Source organism: Piliocolobus tephrosceles, chromosome 3 (genome assembly GCF_002776525.5).
Source record: "Piliocolobus tephrosceles isolate RC106 chromosome 3, ASM277652v3, whole genome shotgun sequence".
Classification (NCBI taxonomy): Eukaryota; Metazoa; Chordata; class Mammalia; order Primates; family Cercopithecidae; genus Piliocolobus; species Piliocolobus tephrosceles.
In genome coordinates this window covers 21,573,171-21,599,917 of record NC_045436.1, presented here as the reverse complement: position 1 = coordinate 21,599,917, position 26,747 = coordinate 21,573,171, and the positions used below count along the sequence as shown (strand labels likewise).

The window sequence follows — 26,747 nt, the reverse complement described above, 5'->3', positions numbered from 1 at the left end:
ACCATGATCAAGGCACTGACAAGTTTGGTGTCTGAGAAAGGACCAATCTCTCTGCTTCCAAGATGGTGTCTTGTTGTTGCATTCTCTGGAGAGAATGAATACTGTGTCCTTACATGGTGGAAGGGCAGGAAAGCAAAAAAGAAAAAAAAATAACCAGAAAAGAAAAATTTTAAAAAAGGTTGAGTTCTGTGTGAAGCCTCTTTACTAAGGTCCCTTAAGCCATTCACAAGGAAAGATTCCTTATGACTTAATCATCTTCAAGGCTCCACCTCTTCAAACTATTGTATTGGAGGTTAAATTTCAACATTAATTTTGAGTGGGCTGCAGACATTCGAACAATAATCTGATTGTATAAGTACAAAACTCTAAAAATTCTACAAAACAGCTGTAATAATAATTTAACTTAGCAAAGTCACAGAATACAATGCAATAGTATATTTATTTTTTAACACAAATAATTCAAAAACAAAATAACATATGATTTTCAATAAAATCAGAAAATATGAGGTATTTTAAGATAAAAAATAAATGTACTGAAAACAACAGAATATTAATGAAAGTGGAGGCTTCAATTAATTGAGAGATACACTATGTTCATGAATCAGAAGACTAGACATTAATGTATTATTTCTTCTTCCAGATAAGCCTATAGATTTAATGTAATTATAATTAAGTTCCCAGTATGCTTTTTAAGAAATTGACAAAGATATTAATAATTTATAACATAAAAAACATAACCTACAGGAGCCAAAGCAATTAAAAAAGGAGGAGGAGGAGAAAAATAGTAACAAAGTTGCAGAAATAACATTACTTGATTTTCACAATTATAAATCTAAAGTTATGAATTAAGATGATGTGGTAGTGGTGAAAGGAAGGACATCTAGATCAATGAGGCATAAGTTAGAATCCAGAAATAGACCCATACATATATGTTAAAGTAATTTTTGACTAATGTGTAAAAGCAAATCAATGAGAAAAAATTATTTTAAATAAATGGTACCTTAACAACTGAGTATCCCTATGAAGAGAAAAAAATGAAACTTGACTACACCATACAAAATATAACTGAGTATTTATTATATTTCATAAAAGGTGTGACTATAAATTTCTAGAAGAAACATTGTCATCTTGGGGTAGGCAAAAATTTTTTAAATACAAAAAGCTTGAAAAGGAAGAATTAATTGGAGTTTATTCAATTATAAATTAAAAGCAAACAAAAACTACTCTATTCATGAGACAACATGTAAAAAATAAAAAGACAAGCCACAAACTGAAAGCAAATGTTTATAAATCAAAGCTGATAAAAGGATATTTGTCCAGAATTTATAAAGATCTCCTGCAAATCAATACTAAATATATCAACTTTGTTGAAAATGGAGAAAATATTTGAACACTTTGCATAAGAACATGTAAGGATGGCCATTTAACATATAAAAAGATTACATTCTTAGTAATAAGAAAATTGCAAAATACAAGCACACAACAATTTAATGGCTAAAATTTAAAAGGGTGAAAATGTCAAGTATTAGCCCCAAATCAACTTTATTAGTAGCAGTCAAATGATTATCAACATGTAAATGGATAAATAACATGTGGTATAACTACTTTATCAAGGTTATTTATGAAAATAACAAAGATTAATGGGAAGTGCTCATGGCTTCCTGTTTGAATAAAGATGGAAATCATTATAAGCAACTTTCTTTAAGTTATAAATATAATGATAAATATATGATAAGGTGATCCCCTAGAAGATATTCAGGCATAAATTACCTCATAATAAATGACTGTGCAAGAAATAGAATGGAAATAAGAATTAAGAGAAAGAGAGAAATGATGCAAAATATTCAAATGTTAAATAAGAACTTATTTTACATATTTAGATGAATTAAGTGGACATTGAATTGCTATGGTATTGAGATCACATTGGATGCTTTGAGAAGAGTAAAAAATAACTGTGACTATTTAAACTTGAATGAAAATATTTTATATGACATTTGTAAAACAGTAGAAGGGGTACATAGATTTACAAATTCTTTGGGGAATATTGAGACAAAACAATTTGAAGATCATTGTCTAATTGGAAAAAAAATGTTCTGTGTCTAGCCTTCTTCTTATGATTGCTGTGTTAGGCAATTTGCAGTACTTGAAAAAGGCAATGGCAATATCAACCATATATAAATATATATAAACATACTAAACAACTTTCGTTAATTATATTTTTCATCATGTATAACATAAAAATTTCAAATCATTAATTAATGTATGTAAGCAACATAGGCAGAGATTTTTGCCTATCTTGCTTCATGAAGTATCCCAAATACCTATTACAGTGTCAGAAACCTTTCAGTTGCCTAATAAATATTTGCTAATAAATTTAATGAATGATAAAATGTGACTCCAAGAAGGATTAAATGTTTATTTAATATGGCACATTAGACAGTAATTCAAATTTTACTAGATGCTGACACAAGTGACATGGAAGAATAAGAGGATTCTAACTATCCCTCCTCCCATAGACCCCCCAAATTAACACCTACACATGGAACAATTCTCTCCAAGAGAATGACAGAATTTAGTTGAAAGACTCCTAAACACTGGATAATTGAGAAAATACACACATTAAAATGGGTAGGAAAGGCAGATATAAACTACGAAGCCCACCTTGAGGACTGTGCCTTATGATCAGGAAGAAATCCCCAATTCCTAGCTGCATCTAGAGGGGTGAAGGATTTGTACCACACATATAGCACCCAACTTTTATAATCTCTACCCGATAGCTTGTCTATTAAATTACCTTGCTTGAGGAGCAGCAGGAAAAGGGTATTAGAGGATTTCCTTCGAGCAGAAAGAACAAAGAGAAGTTTTAATCCACATAACTACTCCCAGTATCTGTAGTCCTTAGGATCAATCCAGCTTTCAACTTCTAGAAAGAGTTTGGATACACAGATTTCCAGAAGCTCCCTGTGATCCTGGCCTCTAATAAGCCTTTAGCTGGGAGCCTACATAGCAAATAAAAAATAAGACTCCTCAACCCCAAATAAGAGAGACAGCAATTTCTGTGCCTTTGCCCTTACCTTTCTCTAGTGATAAATCCCTGAAATCACTAGATTTCAGGATGGGTACCTTGCTGTGCTGAACTGGAAGCTCAATGGATACCTAATGAATGAATCCAAGGAGATCCACATCAACACATCATAATCAGACTGTCAAATGTTATGGACAAAGAGAGGATACTGAAAGGACAAGGGGAAAGCAAATCATTACATATGAGGGAGACTTAATAAGACTATCAATGGATTTTTCATCAGAAACCTTGGAGGCCAGAGGGGACTGAGATAATATAGTCAAAAAGCTAGAAGAAAAACAACTGTGAGCCAAGAATATTATACCCAGCAATCCTATTTTCCAAAAGTGAAAAAGAGATAAAACCTTTCTAAAAAAAACAGAAGTTGAGGGACTTTATCACTGCTAGCTCTGCCTTATAAGAAATGCTAAAAGGATTCCTTCAAGATAATGGAAATGATCACTAAATAGCAATAGGAAAATATATAAAAATAGAAAAAAACTCACTGGTAAAAGTATACACTGAAAGAAGTAAAACACACTTGTACATGAAAGGAAGAAATGAAATTGTATCTGTATGCTGATGGCATAATCTTATACATAGAAAATCCTATCAACTCCACTGAATAACTGTTATAACTGATTTTAAAAATTCAGTAAAGGTGTAGGTTACAAAGTCATTACACAAAATCAATGGTGTTTCTATATGCTAACAAGAAACTATCCATAAAACAGTCTAGGAAAACATCTTATGTAAAATTGTATCATGAAAAAATAAAATACTTAGGAGTAAATTTAACCAAGCAGGTAAAATATCTGTACATTAAAAACTATGAAACATTGATGAAAGACTGAAGACAACACAAATAACTGAAAATATATTTTATATTCATGGGCTGAAGAATTAATACTGCTAAAGTAGTCCATACCACCTTGGGCAATCTAGGTCAATCTAGGTTCAGATTTCACTCTCCCACTTCAAGAGTGAGATTTTAGGCAACATTCTTGACTGCAGAGTAACTCCATTTCCTCTCTACTATCTATCTATGCTGTGGATAAAATATGGGCAATAACAGTACCAAGCTCATAGAGTTGTTGTAAGAATTAATTTATACAAGTATATTGACTTGAAACAATGTTTAGAATGGAGGGAAAAAAAGCTTTATTATTGATAACATTTATTACTGTACAGATTGTAGATAATCAAACGATATTTAAGAATAAGTAAATAAGTTACAGCCAAACATTTTAAAATTTTCATCAGGGAAATTTTCATAAACACATAAAACAGAATTACATTAGCTAACTAACTACCATCTTTCCCAATAGTTTTCAAGATTTTGACACACTGGTATCAAAAGTCTCATGACCCTCTTTTGCATGGAATATTATAAACCAAATACTAGATATCATAATTTCCATTGAGGACATGTTTTTAAAAGCTAAATCACAAAATAATGAGTAATAAAATTATATATTAAGTAACTATTATCTGGGAGAAAATTAGAGAATATTATCAAATCTCTTTTCTCTGAATTATTTAATAATCTTAGGGAAAGGATTTTGGTCTCAAATATTTTAACAATTTTTGTTCATATTCACATATTTAGACTATAATAAAAGCTGTAAGAACTGCAACTTACTAAAATAATCATAAAAATAATTGTAGTTGAAAACTCCTCTATTGTTTCTAATTAAAAAATAATTGTAGTTGAAAACTCTTCATTTCTAATTCTGAATCCTATAGTTTTAACAAGTATATCTATTATTTTATAATTCCTATATGCTGTCTAAATGTGCACAGCAAACATACAAGACCCTGATTCATACACATACACATACACATATATAGTAGGACTTAGTAGATTTTAATGATTTTGAGCCAAGCTGCATGGTTCCGTATATGTCTCATAGTACCAGGTATACTGGTAAGCTAATCAGATTATATTATAAATTGAATGCTGAAGAAAATATATATATATATATATAGCTGCTCATTATATATATGTATTTGTGTTTGTGTGTGTGTCTGTGTGTGTATTACATTAAAACATCCTGTTTCATGGCTTTTACTCACATTTTAACATCAGAATTATTGGGTAGTTCTAGAGCTATGGATGATGATCAATTGACACTTGTAGTATTTTGTTCTTTCAATAAAGGATTATTTGCTCCTAATTCTTATTCAAAGTATTTTAAAATTTTTATAAATGAACACTACATTGTTCAATAAATAGCAAGCAGCAGTAAAATAATATAATATAGATTCATTTTGTTATTTTTGGAATGATATATGAATGTATCTAGATAGTTTCCAATACTACATTGAACTTTACAGGTTTTTCTAAAATGTGTTTCCTTAAAATGCAATAGTTAAATATTAAAATTACATATATATATAATATAGGAAAATTAAGTGCAAAAAATGATGGTGAATATATTTCTCCAAAGACTTTTATTGGTGGATAATGAATTCTTTTCTAAATATATTTAAAATAATTTTTTTTTATTTTGTGTATTTTTGGTATAGACAGGGTTTCGCCATGTTGGCCAGGCTGATCTCAAATTCCTGACTTCAAGTGATCTGCCCGCCTTAGCCTCCCAAAGTGTTGGGATTACAGGCATGAGTTACCGTGCCCAGCCCCTAAATACATTATTTTTAAATATAAGAGCAGATAAACAGTAGTTGAAATATTTTTTTAAAATTGTGTGGATACACATAGAACCTAGCAATTTAAGATAGGAAACTAAGGCTGGAGCACCTGAAAGAGTTTGCATGGTAACAACAATTAAGCAGAAAATAAATCATTAACTTTGTGGGTAATCAACTAACCTTTCCGTAAGTCATCAGCTTTTTCAAAAGATTACATTTCTTTCATTAGTTGGCTACTTTATGTGTCTTAAATCAACACACAACCGGGGATTAGGTTAATAGTTCTATTTATTTTGTGCAGTAATTCTGCCTACTCACCTATGACTGATAACTAAGTATAAATACAGTATCTCAAGTCATGCTGTATCCAGATTTGCTTTTACATTTTCTTACCTGAGTCTGAGGTGAACAGTGAACATATTTACATTTGATTTCACAGTGAACCTCAATTCTTTCTGGCTTCACAGTGAAACAAGTTTATGCAATTGATCAAATATTTTCATCCCTGAAGTTAACGATTATCATCAAAATGTTTTGTGGAGACTATGTGAGTATAATGCTTATTTCTGTAAAGCTTTTCAGTCTTTTGAAAATTGATTTATAACATTTCATTTGTGCTTTTGATGTTTTTAATAGAAAATATTGTTTTAATTTGTTTTTATTAAATTTTAATTAGTGGGTCTTCAATATAACTATTAAATAGAGTTAATATTATGAAGTCTTAAATCCATGCTAATTTTGAAACAATGTATTATCTCACAGAGGCAAGTTAGTTGTCCCTGCTTTCATATGTAATTTGATTGAAAATTCTAACTGAAGTAATCATAAGATTTTTATCTCTATATTTGTTTCTATCTATAAAAATTAAAATAATTTGACTATTAATTTTATTCTAAATCCATGCTTTCTTTAGAAGATAGCTTATTTTTGAATAATTTTCTGTTGAATAGAAGCAATGTATAACAAGATTTAGTCTTTTTTTCTTTTTTTTTTTTGGCCTTGTCTGAATCATTTTAGTGCAACTGCTCTAATAGTAATTAACTTTTTAAAAAGCCAATATAAACATTAAGTTGTCTGAATATGCTTTATATGAAAAGGTCTCCATTTCACATGGTTTTGAAAATTATATACAAATGTGAATCTATGCCTTGTGGTCTTAGAAATTATATACAAGTATATGTGTGTAATGATGATTCCTTACAAATCTATATTATAAAAAAACTTTCAGGAGGCTGAGGCAAGAGAATGGCATGAACCCGGGAGGCGGAGCTTGCAGTGAGCCAAGATCGCGCCACTGCACTCCAGCCTGGTCCACAGGGCGAGACTCCATCTCAAAAAACAAAAACAAAAAAACTTTCCGGGAGCTTTTATGCAAAAAAATTATAATTATTTTGTTAAACTTTGGCACACAAAACATACTGTTTACTCAAACAAAATATTCAATGCAGGAAAACTTTACTTATATATTGTGTTTCTTCGGATAAATACTGAATTAGGACTTAAAATGCGGCTATTTTCCATCGCTGTTAGTTTAACAATCTTAATTTCATCTGAAGATTTCAAGATCTCATTTTGTAGTTGAAAGTTACCATTTTTGTTTTATTAATTGTGAGGTAGTTATATTTCACTATAGAGAAAAAAAGGTACCAAGTAATTAGGCCAGCATGGTAAATGATTAAATTTGCAAATGCCTATTGTTTTTGCTTTCTGTTCATTTGCATATAATTATTTGGGAGTAGTTACTATTATATTATATGCATTGTGTGGTCTAATGTTACTATTCATATGCCAATTTTTCAAAAGAAACATTTATAGAATATTCAAATTATATTTCCAAGATTATTAAACATTACCATGGTAACAAGATTTTTTTAAATGCAATTATTTGCTATGCTTCTGAAGCAAATAAAGAAAACTGAAGATTAAAGATTTGGACTTGAGCATACCTAAGAATCCATTTTAAGTACTTTTGATTAGCTATTTTAGAGATGAATGTTATGTTTTATGTATAATCTCAACAAGTGTAGATGGTAAAATGGTTTTACATAGTCAATATCAGTATAGTTTAAAGTAATTTTCTATCTTAAGGTATATGACCCCAGTGGTCAGAATTTAGTGTTAAAAAGGCCAATATTTGAGGCCAAGCTTATCTCTTCAGTCTGATGTTCTCAAGAAAGAGACAGGCTCTTCTGTTGACAAGTAATTTCTTATTTTATAAAGTGGGTAGTAATTGACTGAGTTGTTTGTTGAAGATACATCCCTAGATCCTCCTTATCTGGCGGTCCTCATGCAGTATATATGATATTTGAACTTATACACTTGATATAAAAGGGTTACCATTTTTGAGAGAGGAAGTTTATTACTCTCAATTACGAAGTGTAGACAATTTAAATATACATCAAGCAAGAGATAAGAATCATGGAAAAATGGTTACATTTCTGTAGGAGATAAACATACATAATATATTAAAATTACGTTCTATATTTATGGAGTTAGGTGGGCCTCAGTGATTAAGGTAGTTTAATTGTGCTTGTTACACTAAGAAGGAATTATCTTTGGTGCAATAGTGTATTTTACTTATGTGCTTGACTGTAAGACCATCTTTCAAAAGCAAGATTTAATTAAGAGACTATTGCAAGCCTGAGTTTTGATATATTAGTCAGATATAAATCACATTGTTGGAAGATATTATTATAATATTATAATAGCTCTCTTAGAATGGAGGAAATTGTACTATACAGTGTACTTGCCCAAGTCAGGATCTAAACCCAGGTACCTCTATGTCCCTAGAGCTCAAATTCTTTTTATTAATATATAATGCCTCTTTAGAATACAATTTTCTTATAAAAATTGTTCACTGATTTTGTCCTGTTTTGTCATCAACTGATCCCCCTTTTTCATACAGTAGCATTTTATTTAATATAGATTCATTTCTTAGATGATACCCTTCCTTTTGACCTTTAATGGGATTAGAGTTAACTTTAATCCTATTCCCTTTTCTACCCTTTTGACACCTTTTCCTATTTCTGTCATATTCATTGACTGACAGAAAATGTTAATCATAGCAGTATGAAAAGTAAGATACATGTTGATATCATATATCTTACCTAAAATAGCACTGTATTATACAAACATACAGAAACTATTAAAATAATTTACTGAATGTCTATAAACATCATCCATACCTTGTTTAATTTAATCTTCACAGCAAATTGTCCCATAAGAATACCATTTAACATGCAAAGGTTAAGTTCTTTTGGAGGTACTAGATATTCTACCCAAATGCTTTATACACATTATTTTTTTGTTTGCAACCTTCTAGGGCAGTATTATCATCTCCTTTTTCCAGATGAAAATACTGAGGTTCAGAGAAATTAAATACTTTTCCCAGGAGTTAAAAGCCAGGAGGTGACAGATACATAGGATCCTGTGTAACTCCAAAATCATTTCTACCACAACGAGAGAGAGAAACAAAATGCCTAGGTATGATCATTCTTTGTGACCCCAATTAAACGAGAAAAACTTAGCAGCAGTATCTTTACAAAGATGCCTTGACTCATGAGTTTGCCTCAGAATAGCTCAAGAGCACCAAAGTCAGGTAACAGCATGTTAGGCAGTATCTACTATGGACAATGAGACATACAGCATTTTAGCCTAACTAGATAAAATAAATGCATTGGTTTTTAGCAGTGGATTACATGTAGCAAAGGAAAACCACTCCATAAATGAGAAACGAATTCAGGGCATATTACCTAGGAGTGATTGCAGACTAAGAAGACATCTCATGGAGGAGAAGCTGTTGATAAGGCAAGATTATTTTCAAAACTGTCTTTTCCTATAGAAAGTAATTCCCAGGACAAAAACTTCCATCCAAGAAGTCTGACTTTGATTGTTTATCTGCAATATGACTTACTGAGCAAATATTATTAAAAGGTTATTCATACTTCAGATTGCTTTTCATCATCACAAGACTACATTGTCTGAACTTTACACACTCTGATTCAACAAAAGTTATGACTCATGCTCTTATGGCTTCAACTTTTACTGAAGCTTCTGTAGAACTAACAAGAATTGGATTGGAAAAACTAAATGTAACTTTTTCCTTGAAGTGGCATGCACACATATTGTTAATTTTTTAAAATATACCATTATAACAACCGTAGATTGCTTTTAATCTAGGGACTGGGCAAACATGACTATAGCATAGTGGCTAAACATACACTGAAATCTAGCCTTTCTGCATAGGATCTATGTGACTGGGCACAATTTACTGAATCTTTCTGCATCTCAAATTTTTTTAACCTGTTAAGTGAGTGTGATAATAGCATCTATCTTATAAGGGTCTCTTGAGAATTGTTTGGCAGATAAAGCACCAAGAAGACTATCTGCAGCATAGAAGCATCCCAAAAAGATGAGCTATTATTCACAGTTTTATTTAGTACCAGTGCCAAAGCTTGAATCCAACTCTGTCTAATTCAAAAGCCCTGGACTTCAGCAGCCCAAATGCACTGCTTCCAGAAGGGAGGTTAAGTTTTTATCCATTACTAATACAAATGTGTGTGTATATATATATGTGTGTGTATTACAGGTATTACAAGTGTACAAGACTATTACAAGTATCATGTACAAAATATAAAAGTAAGCATATATGCTTATGTGTGTGTTATATATACAATAGTCCCAAATTTTATAAAGAAATTTGAGAAACATCAAAAGTTTCACAAAGGGAAATATATTTTCTCTTGTATTCAGCATAAGGTTTATTTGTGAGTAGATTGTATCATGCAAAAAAATTTCATAAACCCACTTACTTCAATTTCTACTAACTTCTCTTCTTTATTATGGTAAAACTCCTCAAACACGTATTACACCCATTATATACATTTCCTCTCCTTCAATTCTCTCCGTATCCACTCATCGGGTTTCTTTCTCAAATGCCCTGCCTAAACTGCTCTTATTAAGGTAAACAATGACCTTCATATGGTTAAATCCCATGCCTAATTCTCTCCTCTCATATTTCTAGATATATGGATGTTATTAGACACAAACGCCTTTGCCAGAAATATTCCACAGCTAAATTATTGAAACTCTTCTCCTTTCTCCTTATAGCCTCTCCTTTGGTCATAACATCCAGTATAATGGTTTTAATTGCATTCTATATACAGACTCTTTTCTGAATTTATGTCTCAACCCAGAACCTATGCCTGAACCCCAGATTCCTGCAACCAAGTGTCTACTCAGGGAATAGAAACTCATCCTTTTATTAGTACAGAAAAAGGAAAGTTAAAAAAAAAAATAAGCCTTGTTATTATCCTTGGCTCAGGTTCTCTCATACCTTACATTATCATTGCCTGCCAACTTCCGCAGTGGCTTCCTACCTGGTGTCCCTGGTCCCGCCTCCAGGTACTGGGCAGACAGTAATAAATATGATTGTCATAAACCCTGCCCTCCTGATACATGTATTCCATTGATGTACAGTATTCATAATCACTCTGAAATTAGACAAAGTAATGGAATAGGAGGTAAAAGTCATCAAAGAGGAGATTTTGAGAAAGCCATCCCAGTTTGCAAGTTCTTAATTTATCATAATAGCTAGAAAAATAAGAAGACTTCAATTTGTAGAATCACTTGCATTTTTCCAAGTGAGAAGTTAGAACACCTCTCTAGATATGTTGGTTTCTCTTGAATGGGCTACTTTTTGAGATCATTATAAAATTATCTGTTATTTTGACATTATACCTATACCATTAACATTAATATATTGTGCCCATTTAAATAAGTATTACTGTAAATCTAAGGCACTTTTGAAATTAAAAAAATGGTTAACTATATGTTCATTTTTTTTAATGTTCCTAATTAATCAACTCATTTAACAAACAGTAAAGGAAGAAAGTCATTAGATTATCACAAGTGACAAGCATTAAGAACATACTTCTTTCCTTAACCCTTAAGGTGAAGTCTTCAGAAATTATGTTTGAGCAATATGAATCATAGTTGGTTTAATGAGTCATGTATTTCTGCAATTAGGTGGAGAGGAAAAAGCAGAAAGAAAGGAGCCATTAAAGGTCATTACTTACCAATTTTTCATTTTTCAATACAGCTTCACACACCAACATCCGACCCTTATCTACTTTAGAGTCCTTCTATCAGTAGAAATTATTTGTAATCAAAAGTAGCTCAGCCTGATTCATCAGAAAGGAAGGGATTGCAATATTTTTTAAAAAGAGATTTCAGAATTTATTCTGTCAATCTCCCAGCATCAGCTTCTTCTAAATAGTCTCCAGCTATTCGTAAGACTTTACTCATAGCTTTTGGACATGCATTTGTAATCAAACGCAGAGTAAAACTTTCTTCCTGGGGCCTATTTTTCTTTGCCAGCATCACAATCTTACAACATACAGTTATGAATATATTCTTCCTCAGTTACACTTTTATTTATATCCTGTAGACATTCTGGGTAATCATGCTAGAAGGAACCAGAAAATAAAAAAGACTATTACAAGTATCATGTACAAAATATAAAAGTAAATCTACACAAGATAATGTGTTTTATATACTCCTATTATAGATACGGTGGGAATCAGCTTCACTCACAGCAACTTTGGATTGACTTTTCATCTTTATTTGGTGGCAATTTGTAATAATAAAGCCACAGAATGTCTTCATGTATTTTATCATTTTATCTCTTAATCAAAACATTTCTGCTATTTTATTTTTAAATAAGCCAGAAGGGAAGGCATTGTAGTCATACTTTTTCAGTTATGTAAAAAGAAAGCACTTTAATCCCAGCAAATATAACATTCTTAGTACTGTGAATTAGTAATTGTTTTAAAATATGTAAATCATATCGTATTTTGTTGGTGCATTATTCTTTTGTTGTTGCTGTTAGTAGAGTAGTAAACTTCTTGAATTATTTTTCAACCCTTTGGAGATACTGAATATATGTACATATTCTTCTAAGCATTCATTTTGTTGCCAGTCTGAAAATATTGTTTGAAAAGGTAAGTAAGAAAACGGTCAAAGGTGCTGAAAGAGACAGGCGTCAGTACCTGGGGACACATGCACCTTCTGTGTACCTTTCCTCACCTGTGGGCCGACTGCTGTGTGTTTAATCAAGAGTGCGACTCACATATAAAAAAGTAAATATTCACAGTGAATACAGTAGTCCCTTCACAGCAGAAAAGGGTTAGATTCATGAACCCCCAGTGAAAGGTAATTACTGGTTTTGAAATAAGACTTTTTCATGTAACAATGGTTACAACTGAACTCAATACAGCTTAATGACCAGAAGAAACTCTTCGAGATCTCACTCCCTTCTGGTTCTTATTTTGTTTTATTCCAGATATTGTGAATACTAGAATGACTGTGGGTGGCTATGCTTGGTTTTCCTTCAAGATATTAAATGACTTCTAATTTGATGACTTAGTGGACTTGGTCTTTTTTTTTTTTTTTTTAATATATGATCCATATGTGGAGTAACCTGAATGCTTCAGAGAAATGTCTTTTATAAAATGTTATTTTAGTCATTTGGCAGAGGGAAATCAGTATCAAATAATACTTCCTCTCATAATCACGGGGTTACATATAACATATAACAAGTGGGTTAGTCCCTTTCAAACATTAGGCTTCCTTCTCTCTCCTACAACATGCAAGTGTTCAGCTTTATCATCTAGGTTCATTGCCTTTTTGTTCTTTCTTAACGTTTTTTGCATATTGAGAAAGTTTTCAAATAAAAATTCATGCAATCTAGAATCAGTCATAGAAATTTTTAAGATAGGTGCACTAAACTCAGAAAACTAGTCAAATGGTGTACTGTAATTAAAGACATCAGATTAACTTTTCTTACATTGAGTCATGTTTTTAATCTAGATATTTTAAATCTCTGATTTAGAGACATGTAGACAGGTTGAATTTTACAAAAATACTTAGCTTTGTTGGCAATGTAGCTTATTCTTCTGTCATCTGATTTTGAATTACAAGAACATTCTTTCCTTAGACTGGGATATGAAACAGATTCATTATGAAATTGTACTTCCCTGTAAGGCTTTCTGTCACCTCACTGTGACAATGTGTGAGGCAGGACATTTCCATATGGTTAAGATGATCGTCACCCTTCTTTCTATTCACAAATGTGTTCCCTCCTTAAGCCTCTCATACAGGTTCCTTCATCTTTAGCTATAAGTGCTCTGCTTCTCTCCCTTGTATCGGGTGCTCTTCAAAGTGAAGATAAAAACAACTGGGATCTGTTTCCTGCTACAACTCATTATTATTCTCATGTTTGAATGTCCATCTTAATTCTACAGTTGTAATTATTGTGAAATTATTTTGTCAAACTATACAGTTTGAAGCCAAATTCAAACCAATGTGGTAATTTCTGATTTAAAAGTTTGCCATATTTGGTTTTATGAGACTAGATGTGCACCTAAAAATACTATGTTTAAACCTTTTGTTTTGGGAACATTTTAGATTTACAAAAATGCAAAAATAATTCATGATTTGAATTACCCTTCCCCAAGCTTTCCCTAATGTTTACATTTTATATAACCATATTGAAGTTATCAAAACAGGATATTAACATAAGCACAGTGCAACTAACTAAACCACAGATATTGTTTAGATTATACCAGTTTTTCTGCTAATCTTTTGGTTTCCTGTTTGATATGGTTTGGATCTGTGTCCCCACCAAATCTCATTTAGAATTGTAATTCCTGGTATTGAAGGTGGGGCCTGCTGGGAGGTGATTGGATAGTGCAGCTGTTTCTCGTGAATGGTTTAGCACTATTCCCTTAGTGCTGTTCTCATGAGAGTGAGTTCTTCAAAGATCTGGTTGCTTAAAAGTGTGTAGCACCGGCCGGGCGCGGTGACTCAGGCCTGTAATCCTAGCACTTGTGGAGGCTGAGGCGGGCGGATCACGAGGTCAGGCGATGGAGACCACGGTGAAACCCCGTCTCTACTAAAATGCAAAAAAATTAGCCAGGCGTGGTAGCGGTGCCTGTAGTCCCAGCTACTTGGGAGGCTGAGGCAGGAGAATGGCGTGAACCTGGGAGGCGGAGCAGTGGCCGAGATCGCGCCACTGCACTCCAGCCTGGGAGACAGCGAGACTCCGTCTAAAAAAAAAAAAAAAAAGTGTGTAGCACCTCCCACCTCGCTCTCTCATTTTCCTGCTCTGGCTGTGTGACGTGCCGGCTGCACCTTTGCCTTCCTCCATGATTGTAAGTTTCCTGAGGCCTCCCCAGAAGCTGAGCCCATGCGAGCGTCATGCTTCCTGTTCCTGTGGAACTGTGGGTCAGTTAGACCTCTTTTCTTTATAAATAATCCAGCCTCAGATATTTCTTTATAGCAACGTGAGAATGAACTAATACACTGCTCCCAGGAGCTAATGGCCATTGGGAACACTTAGGCTTAATCTTACTTTTCGCATTTCTTTCTTTTCTCTTTTTTTGGTGGGGGAGGAGGCAGGAGAAAGCTTTTCCTTACAGTTACAAGATGCATTCATCTAATCTTGTATTTTTTTCCTACTCCAGCGCTGGAATTAACCACTTCTCCAAAAAGCTCTGATTCCTTTCATTGAAGACCGATATTTAAAACCAAGATCTGGATACTAGTTATACTCATTGCTACTGGGGTATCACTGCTTATATGCCCTCTTTAGAGTACAGAGCAAAAAATAATGTGTGTATACTAACCCATTTATCTGCACATATCTATATTTACTTTTGTACATGTATATACATATGTTTGCATGTATGCATGTCTCCATCTACCTTCCTACTTATCTATTTCTCTGTCTCTGTGTATACATCTATCTACCATCTATCTTCATACTAATACCTCCAATCTAATCAACAACACTGTTCTAACCTTCACCATTATTTGTTACTTCTTTCTCATACAGTAAAAACTATAAGACTATCAATATCTGAAACATGTTTGCTTATTTGTTTAACCCTACCATACATGTAGTTTAAAACTTGCTAAGCCATTATTCTCTGAGAAACAACTTTACCAAGAAGAGTACATTATTCTCTTTTTTTATTATTATTATTTTTATTTTTAGCTTTACAGTTCAGTCAAAACACTATTTTCTAAAGTTACTTAAGGCACATCCCCTCTCTCCACTGAGCTGGTTGTGGTTATGAGATTTATTTGTTATATAAATAGATAAATTTGCTACGAACTGCATTTTCTGTTGGGTTTCCCATACATCTTTGTTGATTTTGTTAAACTTACATTTAACAAAATGTGCTTTTTGTGGTATACAATTTTATGATTTAAGTCATGTATCCAATGCCACATTTCCTTAGAGAGACTTCCATTATCCAAAAATCCTTCCACACTGCCTGCCTGTAGTCAGCTACCGACCCCAAACTCCAAACTTTGGCAAATATTGCACTGTTTGCTGCTGCTATAGTTTCACCTTCTCCAGAATGTCATACAAACAGAATCATAAACTATTTAAACTTTTGGACATGGCTTCCTCCACTTACTAGAACACATTTAACCCTTATTCATATTGTGTTAATCAATAGTTCTGCCATTTTATTGCTGAGTTGCTGTCTGTTGTATGGACATACCACAATTTGTTTATCTATTCACAGTTTGAATGGATAAACTGTGAATGCATAAACTGTGGGTTGCTTCAGGTTTTAGTGATTATAAACAAAGCTGCTATAAACATTCAAGTTAAAGTTTTTGAGTGAAGTTATGTTTCCATTTCTTTTGGGTAAACACTTAGGAGCGAGATTGCTAGGTCATATGGTAACAGTATGTTTAGCTTTAGAAAAAACTGGCAAACTGTTTTCCCAGAGTGGCTATACACTTTTGCATTCTCACCAGCAATATATTACAGTAGAATATCATTGTAGTTTTACTTTGCATTTCTTTATGGGTAATGATATTGATCGTATCTTCATGTACTCATTTACTCTACCTTCATTGTGAATGTGTTTGTTTAAAATACTTCCCTATTTTCATTCCATTTTATTTGTTTATTTATATTGTCCTATACATATTCTGGAATAAAAGTTTTATGAAAATGTAACTTACACACCTTTCCTTTCATTCTGTGGATTGTCTTTTCAGTCTTTGACAGTGCTTTTCACCAAGCAAAAGTTTTCAGTTTTGACAAAGTCTAATTTATTTTTTCATTATGGATCATATTTTTGTTGTCATTTCTAAAAATTCTTTCACTAACCCAAGTCATGTAGATTTTTTCCTATATTTTTCTTCTAGAAGTTTTATAGACTTACATTTCTTCTTAGGTCTATGACAAATTTTGAGTCAATTTTTGTATAAGGCATGAAGTATAGGTCAAGTTTAATTTTGTATATGAATCTCCAATTTTTATAGTACCATTTCTTGGGAACACTATTTTTCCTCTATCAAATTGTTTTCACTACTTTGTTAAAAGCTACTTGTCTGCATTTAAGTGGGTCTAGATTCTTTATTCTGTTCAATCCAAGCTATACTTCAAGATTGTTACCTAAGAGCACAGTTGCATTAGTAATATGACTTAATAATAATTCTTAAAATCAATTAGCATTACTCCTACAATCTTGGAGTTTCTTTTCAAATTTGTTTCAGCTATTCTAGGTATTTTGCATTTCCACAAAAATTTTTGAATAAAATTGTCAACATCAACACAAAATTCTGCTAGGATTTTGACTGGGATTTTGTTGAAAGTGTAGGCCAATTTAAGGAGAACTGATATCTTAATAATATTAAGTTTTCTACCCATGAAAATGATACATCTTTATTTATATAAGTCTTCTTTAATGACTGTCAGGAGTATTCTTTCTTCTATTCCAATATTTATACTAATTATTTCTTTTAATTTTCTTATTGCATTGCCTAAGATTTTTCAGTATGGTATTGAAGATGAAAAATAACATTCTTGCTTTCTTCCTAGTCTAGAGGAGACTGGGGCAGTGGAAAGGGAGGTGAAGCATTCAATATTTCACCTTTAAGTAAATTTTAGATGTAGGGATTTTGTAGGTGTCTTTTACCAAATTAATGATGTTGCTTTGTCCTTTAAGTTTGCTGAGTTTTTAACATGCATAGATGCTATACTTGTTAAGTGGTTTTTCTGCATCATGTTTTGATGACCATATAAGTTTTATTTCTTAAATTGTTAATAAGGTGAACTAAACTGATTGATTTTTGAATGTTGTGCCAGTTTTGCATTACTGGGATAAACACAACTAAGTTGTACTACATCCTCCTTTTTATATATTACTGCATTGAATCTTCTTGTATTATGTTGGGCATATTTGCATTTATGTTCATAAGGGTTACTATCCTACAATTTTCGTTTCTTGTATTGTTGATTTGGTTTTGGTATTAGTATAATCTAGAGTCATAAAATGAGTCAGAAAGTGTTCTACTGTATTTTCTAGAGTAAATTTGGTAGAATTGGTATTATTTCTTCCTTAAATGGTTGGCAGAAATATCCAGTAAAACCATGTAGGCTGGAGGTTTCCTTGCTGAAAGGTTTCTAAATACAAATTCAATTTTCTCAATAGATATGAGGCAATTTAAGTTAACTGCTTTTCTTGAATGAGTTCGGGTAATTTTAGTCTGCCAAGAAATTTAAATTGAATATATATGGACATTGAATCATTCATAGCATTCCTTTTGATAGGAATGTCCTCACCAATTTTTATGTTTATAGTTTGTATCTTAGTTTTTCTTTGTAAATTGGCTACAGTTCTATCAATTTTGTTGTTGTTCAAATAATAAGTTTACTTCATTTTATTTCCTTATTTTTCTCTTTTTAATTTTATTGATTTTACTCTTGTCTTTATTACCTCCTACCTCCTGCTTGCATTGCATGTAAATTTCTATTATTTCTCTAATTTCTTATGGTGAAAACTTAAATTTTTGATTTGAAAATTTTATTTTGTTCTAATATATATATTTAATGTTATAAATTTTCCTTTAGGCACTGAAACAAATGAGTATTAAAAGTGGCAGACTTGTGTGATAAATGTAGATGACCGAATTTGTTTCTTCTCTTGTTTTGATCAGCAAAGGTCCATGCAGTCTTGAAAGCTTTTGGGATCTGTAGATTTGGGTACTTTTTTTCTTTTTAACTTTTATTTTAAGTTAAGGAGTACATGTGCAGGTTTGTTATACAGGTAAATTCATGTCATGGGAGTTCGTGGCACAGTTTACTTTGTGACTCAGGTATTAAGCCTATTACCCCTGTGTTATTTTTCCTGACTTTCTCCATTGTCCCACCCACCTCCCTCCAGTAGGCCCCAGTTTCTGTTTTTCCCTACTATGTGTCTATGTGTTCTCATTATTTAGCTCCCACTTATAAATGACAACATGTAATATTTGTTTTTCCCTTCCTGTAGTAGTTCACTAAGGATAATGGCCTCCAGCTCCATCCATGTTTCTACGAAGCACACAATCTCATTCTTGTTTATGGTTGTGTAGTATTCCATGTTGTATATGGGCCACATTTTCTTTATCCAGTCTACCATTGATAAGCATTTAGGTTGATTCCATGTCTTTACTATTGTGAATAGTGCTATAGTGAACATATACATGCATTTGTCTTTATGATAGAATGGTTTATATTCCTTTGGATATATACCCAGTAGTGGGATTGCTGGGCCAAATAATAGTTCTGTTTTCGGCTCCTTCAGGAATCACCACATTGTTTTCCACAATGGTTGAACTAATTTACACTCCCACCAATGGTATATAAGCATTCCTTTTTCTCTATAAGCTAACCAGCATTTGTTAGTTTTTGACTTGTTATTAATAGCCATCCCGTCTAGTGTGAGATGATACCTTATTGTGGTTTTGATTTGCATTTGTCTAATAATCAGCAATGAGCTTTTTTTTCATATGCTTCTTAGCCACATATATATCTTCTTTTGAAAAGTATCTGTTCATATCCTTTGCTCACTTTTTGGAGTGTTTCACACATACTCCAAACAGGGAGTTGTTTGCTTTTTCTTTGTAGATTTGTTTAAGTTGCTTATGAATGCTGGATGTTAGACCTTTGTCAGCTGCACAGTTTGCAAAAGTTTCTCCCATTCTGCAGGTTGTTTACTATGTTGACAGCTTCTTTTGTTGTGATTTATTGGATCCCATTTGTCAATTTTTGCCTTTGTGGCAATTGTTTTTGGTATCTTTGTCATGAAATCTTTGTCCATTCCTATTACTTGGGTACTTTTTAATGCAAACAATTTTAGGTCAACAATAAGTACAGACAAGTTTGGGTCAATGATATTTTAAAATCATTTATTATGAATTTCTATAGTATAATGTATGGAAAATGGATAAAATATAGATTGTGGACCTGTAAAAATCTTAAAGTTTTAATTTTACAACTCAATTAAGCTAGGCAAGTCTAATTTTATATCAGTGTGATTCTTGAAAACAATATAGTGTTCCATGGAACTCTTGGAAGAACAACCAAAACCACTGTGATAATACAGACAGGTGCTAATTATAAGAAGAAGAAAGAAGAGAAATAGAATGAATGATAATTACTATTACTTGAAATACATATCTCATTAATCTTCATAGTAACTGAAACTTACAAAACATCTACAACTTTTACTTTACAAGGTGTGAAGTAGGGGAGTTAAAATAATTTACTACTTTGTCCAGCAAGAAACAAAGATCATTTTAAATCAAGTCTGCTTTACTGACTTACTTTAGTGAGATATCTATGTCTATTATCACAAGAGAAATTAACAGGAGGTTCTAACATTTTCTGGCAATGCTTTATTTTTTACAATGCCCAGAGAAGGTAAAATTATCAGATGTTTGGATACATGATACATTATTTTTGCTCCAGTTTGTCACTTACTTGATAGACGTATACTTCTTTTTATGCCCTTCTCTTCCCAATCAGAAAAAAAAAAAAAAGTTAAATCACATGGGATAAAATACATTACATATAAAAGTTCCTGCTATTTTTAGATGTGTTTCCCATGAGATGCCTCAAAGATGGAGGCATTTAAATTAGTGGCAAAAAGTATGGAAAGCCTCATGGAGTTCTTAGGAATACTAGCCCCCACCTTGCAGGTTAGTTGAGAGCCTCTTCAAAAGACCAAAATACTGTAAAATTATCACATTAGAATTCCTTTTATATGGATTCCATTGGCACTAATATAAGCAGACCAATCAAAAAGAAAAAAATATTAATTTACTTGATTACAAAACTGTTAAATAGTTCTTTGGGGATAAAATAGATTTAGACCAAGAATGTCAATAAAAAGGGGCAACAGAATGAAGGAAACAAAGAGCTTCAGTGGAGAATAGGAGCAATTTAAGTGTTTAGAGATTTTTTAGTGAATATCTCTCTGATATTGTTAATTTCACTTTCCAATTATTTAAAGTGATGAGAAATTATTGTATTTAGCCTTTACCCAAAATATATTTTTGAACAACACTGAAATGTTTTTTTCAGATAATTTAATTAATTAAACTCAGGATAATTACTGGAGGCAAAAACCATGGCTTTTATTTCATTCTTAAATTGTTCATTTAAACTCAGTAGGACTAGTTTTCCATAGGTCCTATATTAGTAAGTTTAGGCTACTATAACAAAATACCATAGACTGGGTGGTTGAAATAACAGAAATTTATTTATCACAGTTCTGGAGGCTGGAAAGTCCAAGATCAAGGTGTCAGCAAATTCAGTGTCTGTGGAGGGCCCTCTTCCTGGCTTACAGATGGCCACCTTCTTGCTGTGTCTTCACATAGGGGACAGAGACTCAGCTCTTTCTCATAAAGATACTAATCTCATCATAGGGTCCCCATTCTCATGACCTCATTTACATCTAATTATTTCCCAAAGGCCTCATCTCCAAACACCATTATACTGGGGGTTAGAGCTTGAACATATGAATTTTGGGGGATATGAACATCCAGTCCATTTAAGTACCCTTACTTTTCTGTTACTCTTAGATAATTAAATGTTCATAAGTCACTTGCACTCACAAAAATTTATAGAAATTTAAAATGTCTAATTTTGTGTCGACGTAAAAATTCTTCCCCTTTTTAGACCATAAAGGGTTACTTCCTGAAATTGCCATGGCATTTGTAAACTGTGATGGCACTGGTGGGAGTGTCTTTTAGCATGTTAATGTATTATAACTAGAGTATAATGAGCAGTGAGGACGACCAGAGGTCACTCTCATTGCCATCTTAATGTTGGTGGGTTTTAGATGGCTTCTTTACTGCAACCTGTTGTATCAGCAAGGTCTTTATGACCTGTATCTTGTGCTGACCTCCTATCTCATCCTGTGACTTAGAATGCCTGCCTGGGAATGCAGCCCAGTAGCTCTCAGCCTTATTTTACCCAGCCCCTACTCAAGATGGAGTTGCTCTTTTTGAAACACCTCTAACATCTGGTATCATTTAGCTGGTATTATAATCATTTCACACTGATACACTATGGCCTTCAAAGATGTTTCTTTGGGTCCACTGTAGGTTTTTAGGCTATTTCTCATGGCAAACAATCTTCTCTTGCCATCTTCTTATCAATCTGCTCCCTCTTAGAGTTCCTGTCATTCCTTCTAAAGGAAAATTTGGAGCCAGATCCCTTTAAAATGGTTTATGGCCAACTCCTGCCACTTTGTAGCACTTATGTAATCTGTGGCAAAGTCTCACATCTTATGTCCCAATAAACTCTGGGAGTGCAACAAATTATTGGAATTCAGACATCCATGGTGAAGTCACCCTCTCACGTAAAACAGCTACATAGCCATGCACTCTGAGCTTTAGACATTTCTCAATGTGTACCTACTGTGTTCCCCAAACACGTTACACATTTCAAGTTCTCTGGGTGGTCTCCTTGATGCTGACATCACCACCCTTCATCTCACTCCCCATGGCAGGACAAGGAGCTCTCAGAGAACACTATCACCTCTACCCAAATAAATCCCATTTCTAACCTCATCTAGGTTGGTAAGTGGCTACGAATAACAACACTGACTTTTAGAATTTTCTTTGCGAATCTGTTCTAGGGAATCTATTCTTCACTTTGGAATGTGAATGCTCTTGGCAGCTATTATTTTGCCATCAGATTACAGCCTCAGCAAAAACTGAATTACAAAGGGACCAATTTTAAAATCTTGTTAAGGTGGTACATGAACACTTTGACTGTTTCCCACATTTTTTTCTACTATGCATCCATCAAATGAGAATTTCTACCAGCCCTCACTTTCCAGAAAGGAGCAATATATGTTTGGTGCAGAGCAACCCATAACTGATTTCTGCTCAACATACTATATTTATTCAGCAAAAATTTTCATTTTGATATAAAACACAGTATGAATTTTAATGGATTTTAGTCTCCTAGGCATATGTGCTCAAGTTTTTTTTTTTTTTAATTATCAAAATTCTCTTACTTCTTCTATCTTTGTAGCTATTACATTTCTTAAATGAAGGAAAATGATATCAAATACTCCAAATGCAATTTATATCAGAAAATTGATTTGGACTTAAGTACATGTTAGGAAAATGTTAGGTACATTACCAATAATTAAAAGTATAAAATAAATCACAAAGTTAGTATTATTTTTTAAAATAAAATGATAAAATTTCATTCCCCCTTTAGGCAAGTGACTTTAGCATTTCCTGAATCTGTCATTGAGTGGTTTGGCAAAGAGCTGACAGATGAATTTGAATATCTTTTTAAAAAATAACTGCAGACTCCTTACCATATAATTTCATGATAATCAATATTTGCTGATCATCTTTTTCTTACCTACACAAAATCATAACAAAAATATACATTCAATGTCTTTATAAAACTAGGTACTCCTGAGAAATTAAAAAATTACCTTTAAATATATTTTAAAAGCATTTTAGCTATATTCAGCTAAGTTATCTAAGTTATCTCACTTAGTTTATACTCCTTACTATAATGCATCAATATACTCCATGTTAGGCCAGGTGCGGTGGCTCACGCTTGTAATCCCAGCACTTTGGGAGGCTGAGGCGGACGGATCACGAGGTCAGGAGATCTAGACCATCCTGGCTAACGTGGTGAAACCCAGTCTCTACTAAAAATACAAAAAATTGGCCTGGTGTGGTGGCGGGCACCTGTAGTTCCAGCTACTTGGGAGGCTGAGGCAGGAGAATGGCGTGAACTTGGCTGGTGGAGCTTGCAGTGAGCCGAGGCCACTGCACTCCAGCCTGGGCAACAGAGTGAGAATCTGTCTCAAAAAAATAAAAAATAAAAAATAAAAAATAAATAAATAAATAAATAAATAAATAACAAACTCCATGTTAGAAGTAGAAGAAAACCAATCAAGACAAAATGCGCTCCTTTTGTTTCCTTTATTCCCTGGTTTAGTTATAGCTAGATGTATAGTTATAAAGAAAACTTCTAGTAACGAAATGCCTTCCACCCATATTAATGAGGCCACAACATTTTTATTTAGTGTTAATTCTCTTTTTTTTTTTTTTTTTTGAGATTTGTACATCTTATTTCACTGAATAGAATAGAAGTGCTGTGTAGGACATTCATTTAAAATAGTTTAACATAAAAATTACCCTAAACAAGCTGACTCTTATTTCTAACTGTAATATATATTATTTGTCTATCAAGGTTAATCTCAAAATTCTAAAACTTTTGTTTCCATTGAAATTCTTTCATATAGAAGTCTACAAGTTCTTCACTACATAGTTAAACAACTTATTTATAGATTGCCCAGCCAGGTTTTATTTAGCTGCAAACTGGCTTTACTTTAAAATCACAGACTCTTGCTTAAAAAAGTATTAAGGAAAGGAAAAAAAAAAACAACAACAACATAAAACCAACCACAGCCAAGCATTATTATAAAGGTAAAAATCTGCTGTGAGTAGAATTTCATGATACTTTCGAGAATAGTCTATCAGTGTCTAAAAAGGAGGAAAGTAAAAGGTAATCTAAAGGACCATTCTTTCTCTCATTAACATCTCAGGAACATACAGTTCTGTAGATAACAATATCACTGGTCTCTGCTACTGAAAGCCAAATAACTTTTAATCTCCAGGAATCTGTTTCTGTTTGTGAAATAGATGATTTTGCTTTGTGAGTGCTGATTACTAACCTATCTAAAAACATCAAATGAGATAAGTTGCTGAAATTTTAGAATCACCATTCATCTAAGGTTTGTAATATCATTTTGTAGAAATTGTTCTAATACTTCAACAGAATTCAGTCCTTCACACATTAAATGTCAACATAATCTCTGTTTTAAGTGTGAGGTTCAGGAGTGCATACATTCCTTGAGGATGAGCAAACACTTCGAACCCATGTTAAATTTGCTTTATGTTTAACCCTTCAAAATTACTATGTTTTATCCTTTCTAGATTAATTTATGTGTACTAGGCCTTTTAACCACTTTATGCAACATTAAAAACATAAAATAAGCCTTAATTTTTCAAAATGTGAGAATAATAACCAAAAAGAATAGAAAAGCATAAAATTAACAGGTAAGATACACTATAAAAGCGCTGGTTTAAATCCAGAACACTTTAGAGAGGACACAATGCTTAAGGCACCTATTCTAGGCTGCCAATTAGTAAGCCACTGGCTTTGTATAAATATTGTCATTTTTTCATATATAATATAGAAATAGGAACACTTACCTTGCTTAATACACTCCTGTTAACATCAAATAAGATAAAGAATATGGAGGTGCTGTTTAAACTGCACAGTAGCTATACACATAGTATAATGCCTCCTTCACTTCTAGAATGTCATGATTTGCAAAGTATACTTATCACTATTTTATTTGGGGCACAGGTATGTTCACTGAATTTAAACATTATTTCAGTTCTTTTTAAATAATATAGTACTGATGAATAAAAAGCATGTAATGACATCTTATTATTAAACTATTTATAGGGAGAACTGAATAGTATTTTCAGATCTGCTCCATGACATTTATCTTCAAGATAAGCACAACAGACTTCAAGAAATATCCTATTGGTGGTATATTATGAAAAGAAAAGCCAGGCTGGGTGCAGTGGCTCATGCCTGTAATCCTAACACTTTGGGAGGCCGAGGCAGGTGGATCACTTGAGGCCAGCAGTTCAAGACTAGCTTGGCCAACATGGAGAAACCCCATCTCTACTAAGAAAAAACACGAAAATTAGCCGGCCATGGTGGCATGCACTTGCAGTCCCCGTTACTCAGGAGGCTGAGGCAGGAGAATTCCTTAAACCTGGGAGGCAGAGGCTGCAGTGAGCTGAGATTGTACCACTGCATTCCAGAGCCTGTGCAACAGAGCAAGACTCTGTCTGGGGGAAAAAAAAAAAGGCAACAAAAGAAAAGCCAGATTACAAAAAAAAAATGTAAATGTGACTTCATTATTTCATTTAGAAACAAATACCTTATGACTATATGTAAAGATGTGAAAAGTACAAGAAGAGCACTTGGTGGACTATTTTCTCTTTTGACAGCTATTAAAGTATTTAACAATGATTTGTAGACAATGAGATCATAAATGACTTTTCTTAAACTTTTTATATCAGAGGTTTTTTTATTTGCCAAATTTAATACATTAAGTGTATATTAATTTTCTAATGACTAAAAAATATTCCCATCTGTCTTTCTCCTTCATATGGAAGACTAGTCTAGCAATCAAGAGCATAGCCTTTGGAATCAGACAGATTGGGGTTTCAATGTAGCCTCCATACTTTACCAGCCATATGACCTAGCAACAGAAATGAATCTGCCTGCTGACACAGAGGCTCATACCTGTAATCCCAGCATTTTGCGAGGCCAGGGTGGGCAGATCATTTGAGGTCAGGAGTTTGAGACCAGCCTGACCAACATGGTGAAATTCCATCTCTACTAAAACTACAAAAAAAAATATAGCCAGGTGTGGTGGTACATGCCCATAGTCCCAGCGAGTCAGGAGTCTGAAGCAGGAGAATCACTTTAATTTGGGAGGCGAAGGTTGCAGTGAGCCAAGATCATGCCACTGTACTCCAGCCTGGGTGACAGAGGGACACTCCATGGAAGGAAGGAAGGAAGGAAGGAAGGAAGGAAGGAAGGAAGGAAGGA

General features: G+C 33.0%; 1 protein-coding gene across 1 annotated transcript in view; it reads left to right on the top strand.

Annotated features, from left to right (window-relative positions):
• The first annotated feature begins 6,081 nt into the window (after positions 1-6,081).
• Positions 6,082-26,747, top strand: part of ANXA10 (annexin A10) — a 101,404-nt gene continuing 80,738 nt past the window's right edge. The window contains exon 1 of the mRNA XM_023228706.1: positions 6,082-6,263. Coding sequence (XP_023084474.1) covers positions 6,246-6,263 — 18 coding nt within the window. The 5' untranslated portion in view covers positions 6,082-6,245. The remainder of the gene's footprint in view (positions 6,264-26,747) is intronic.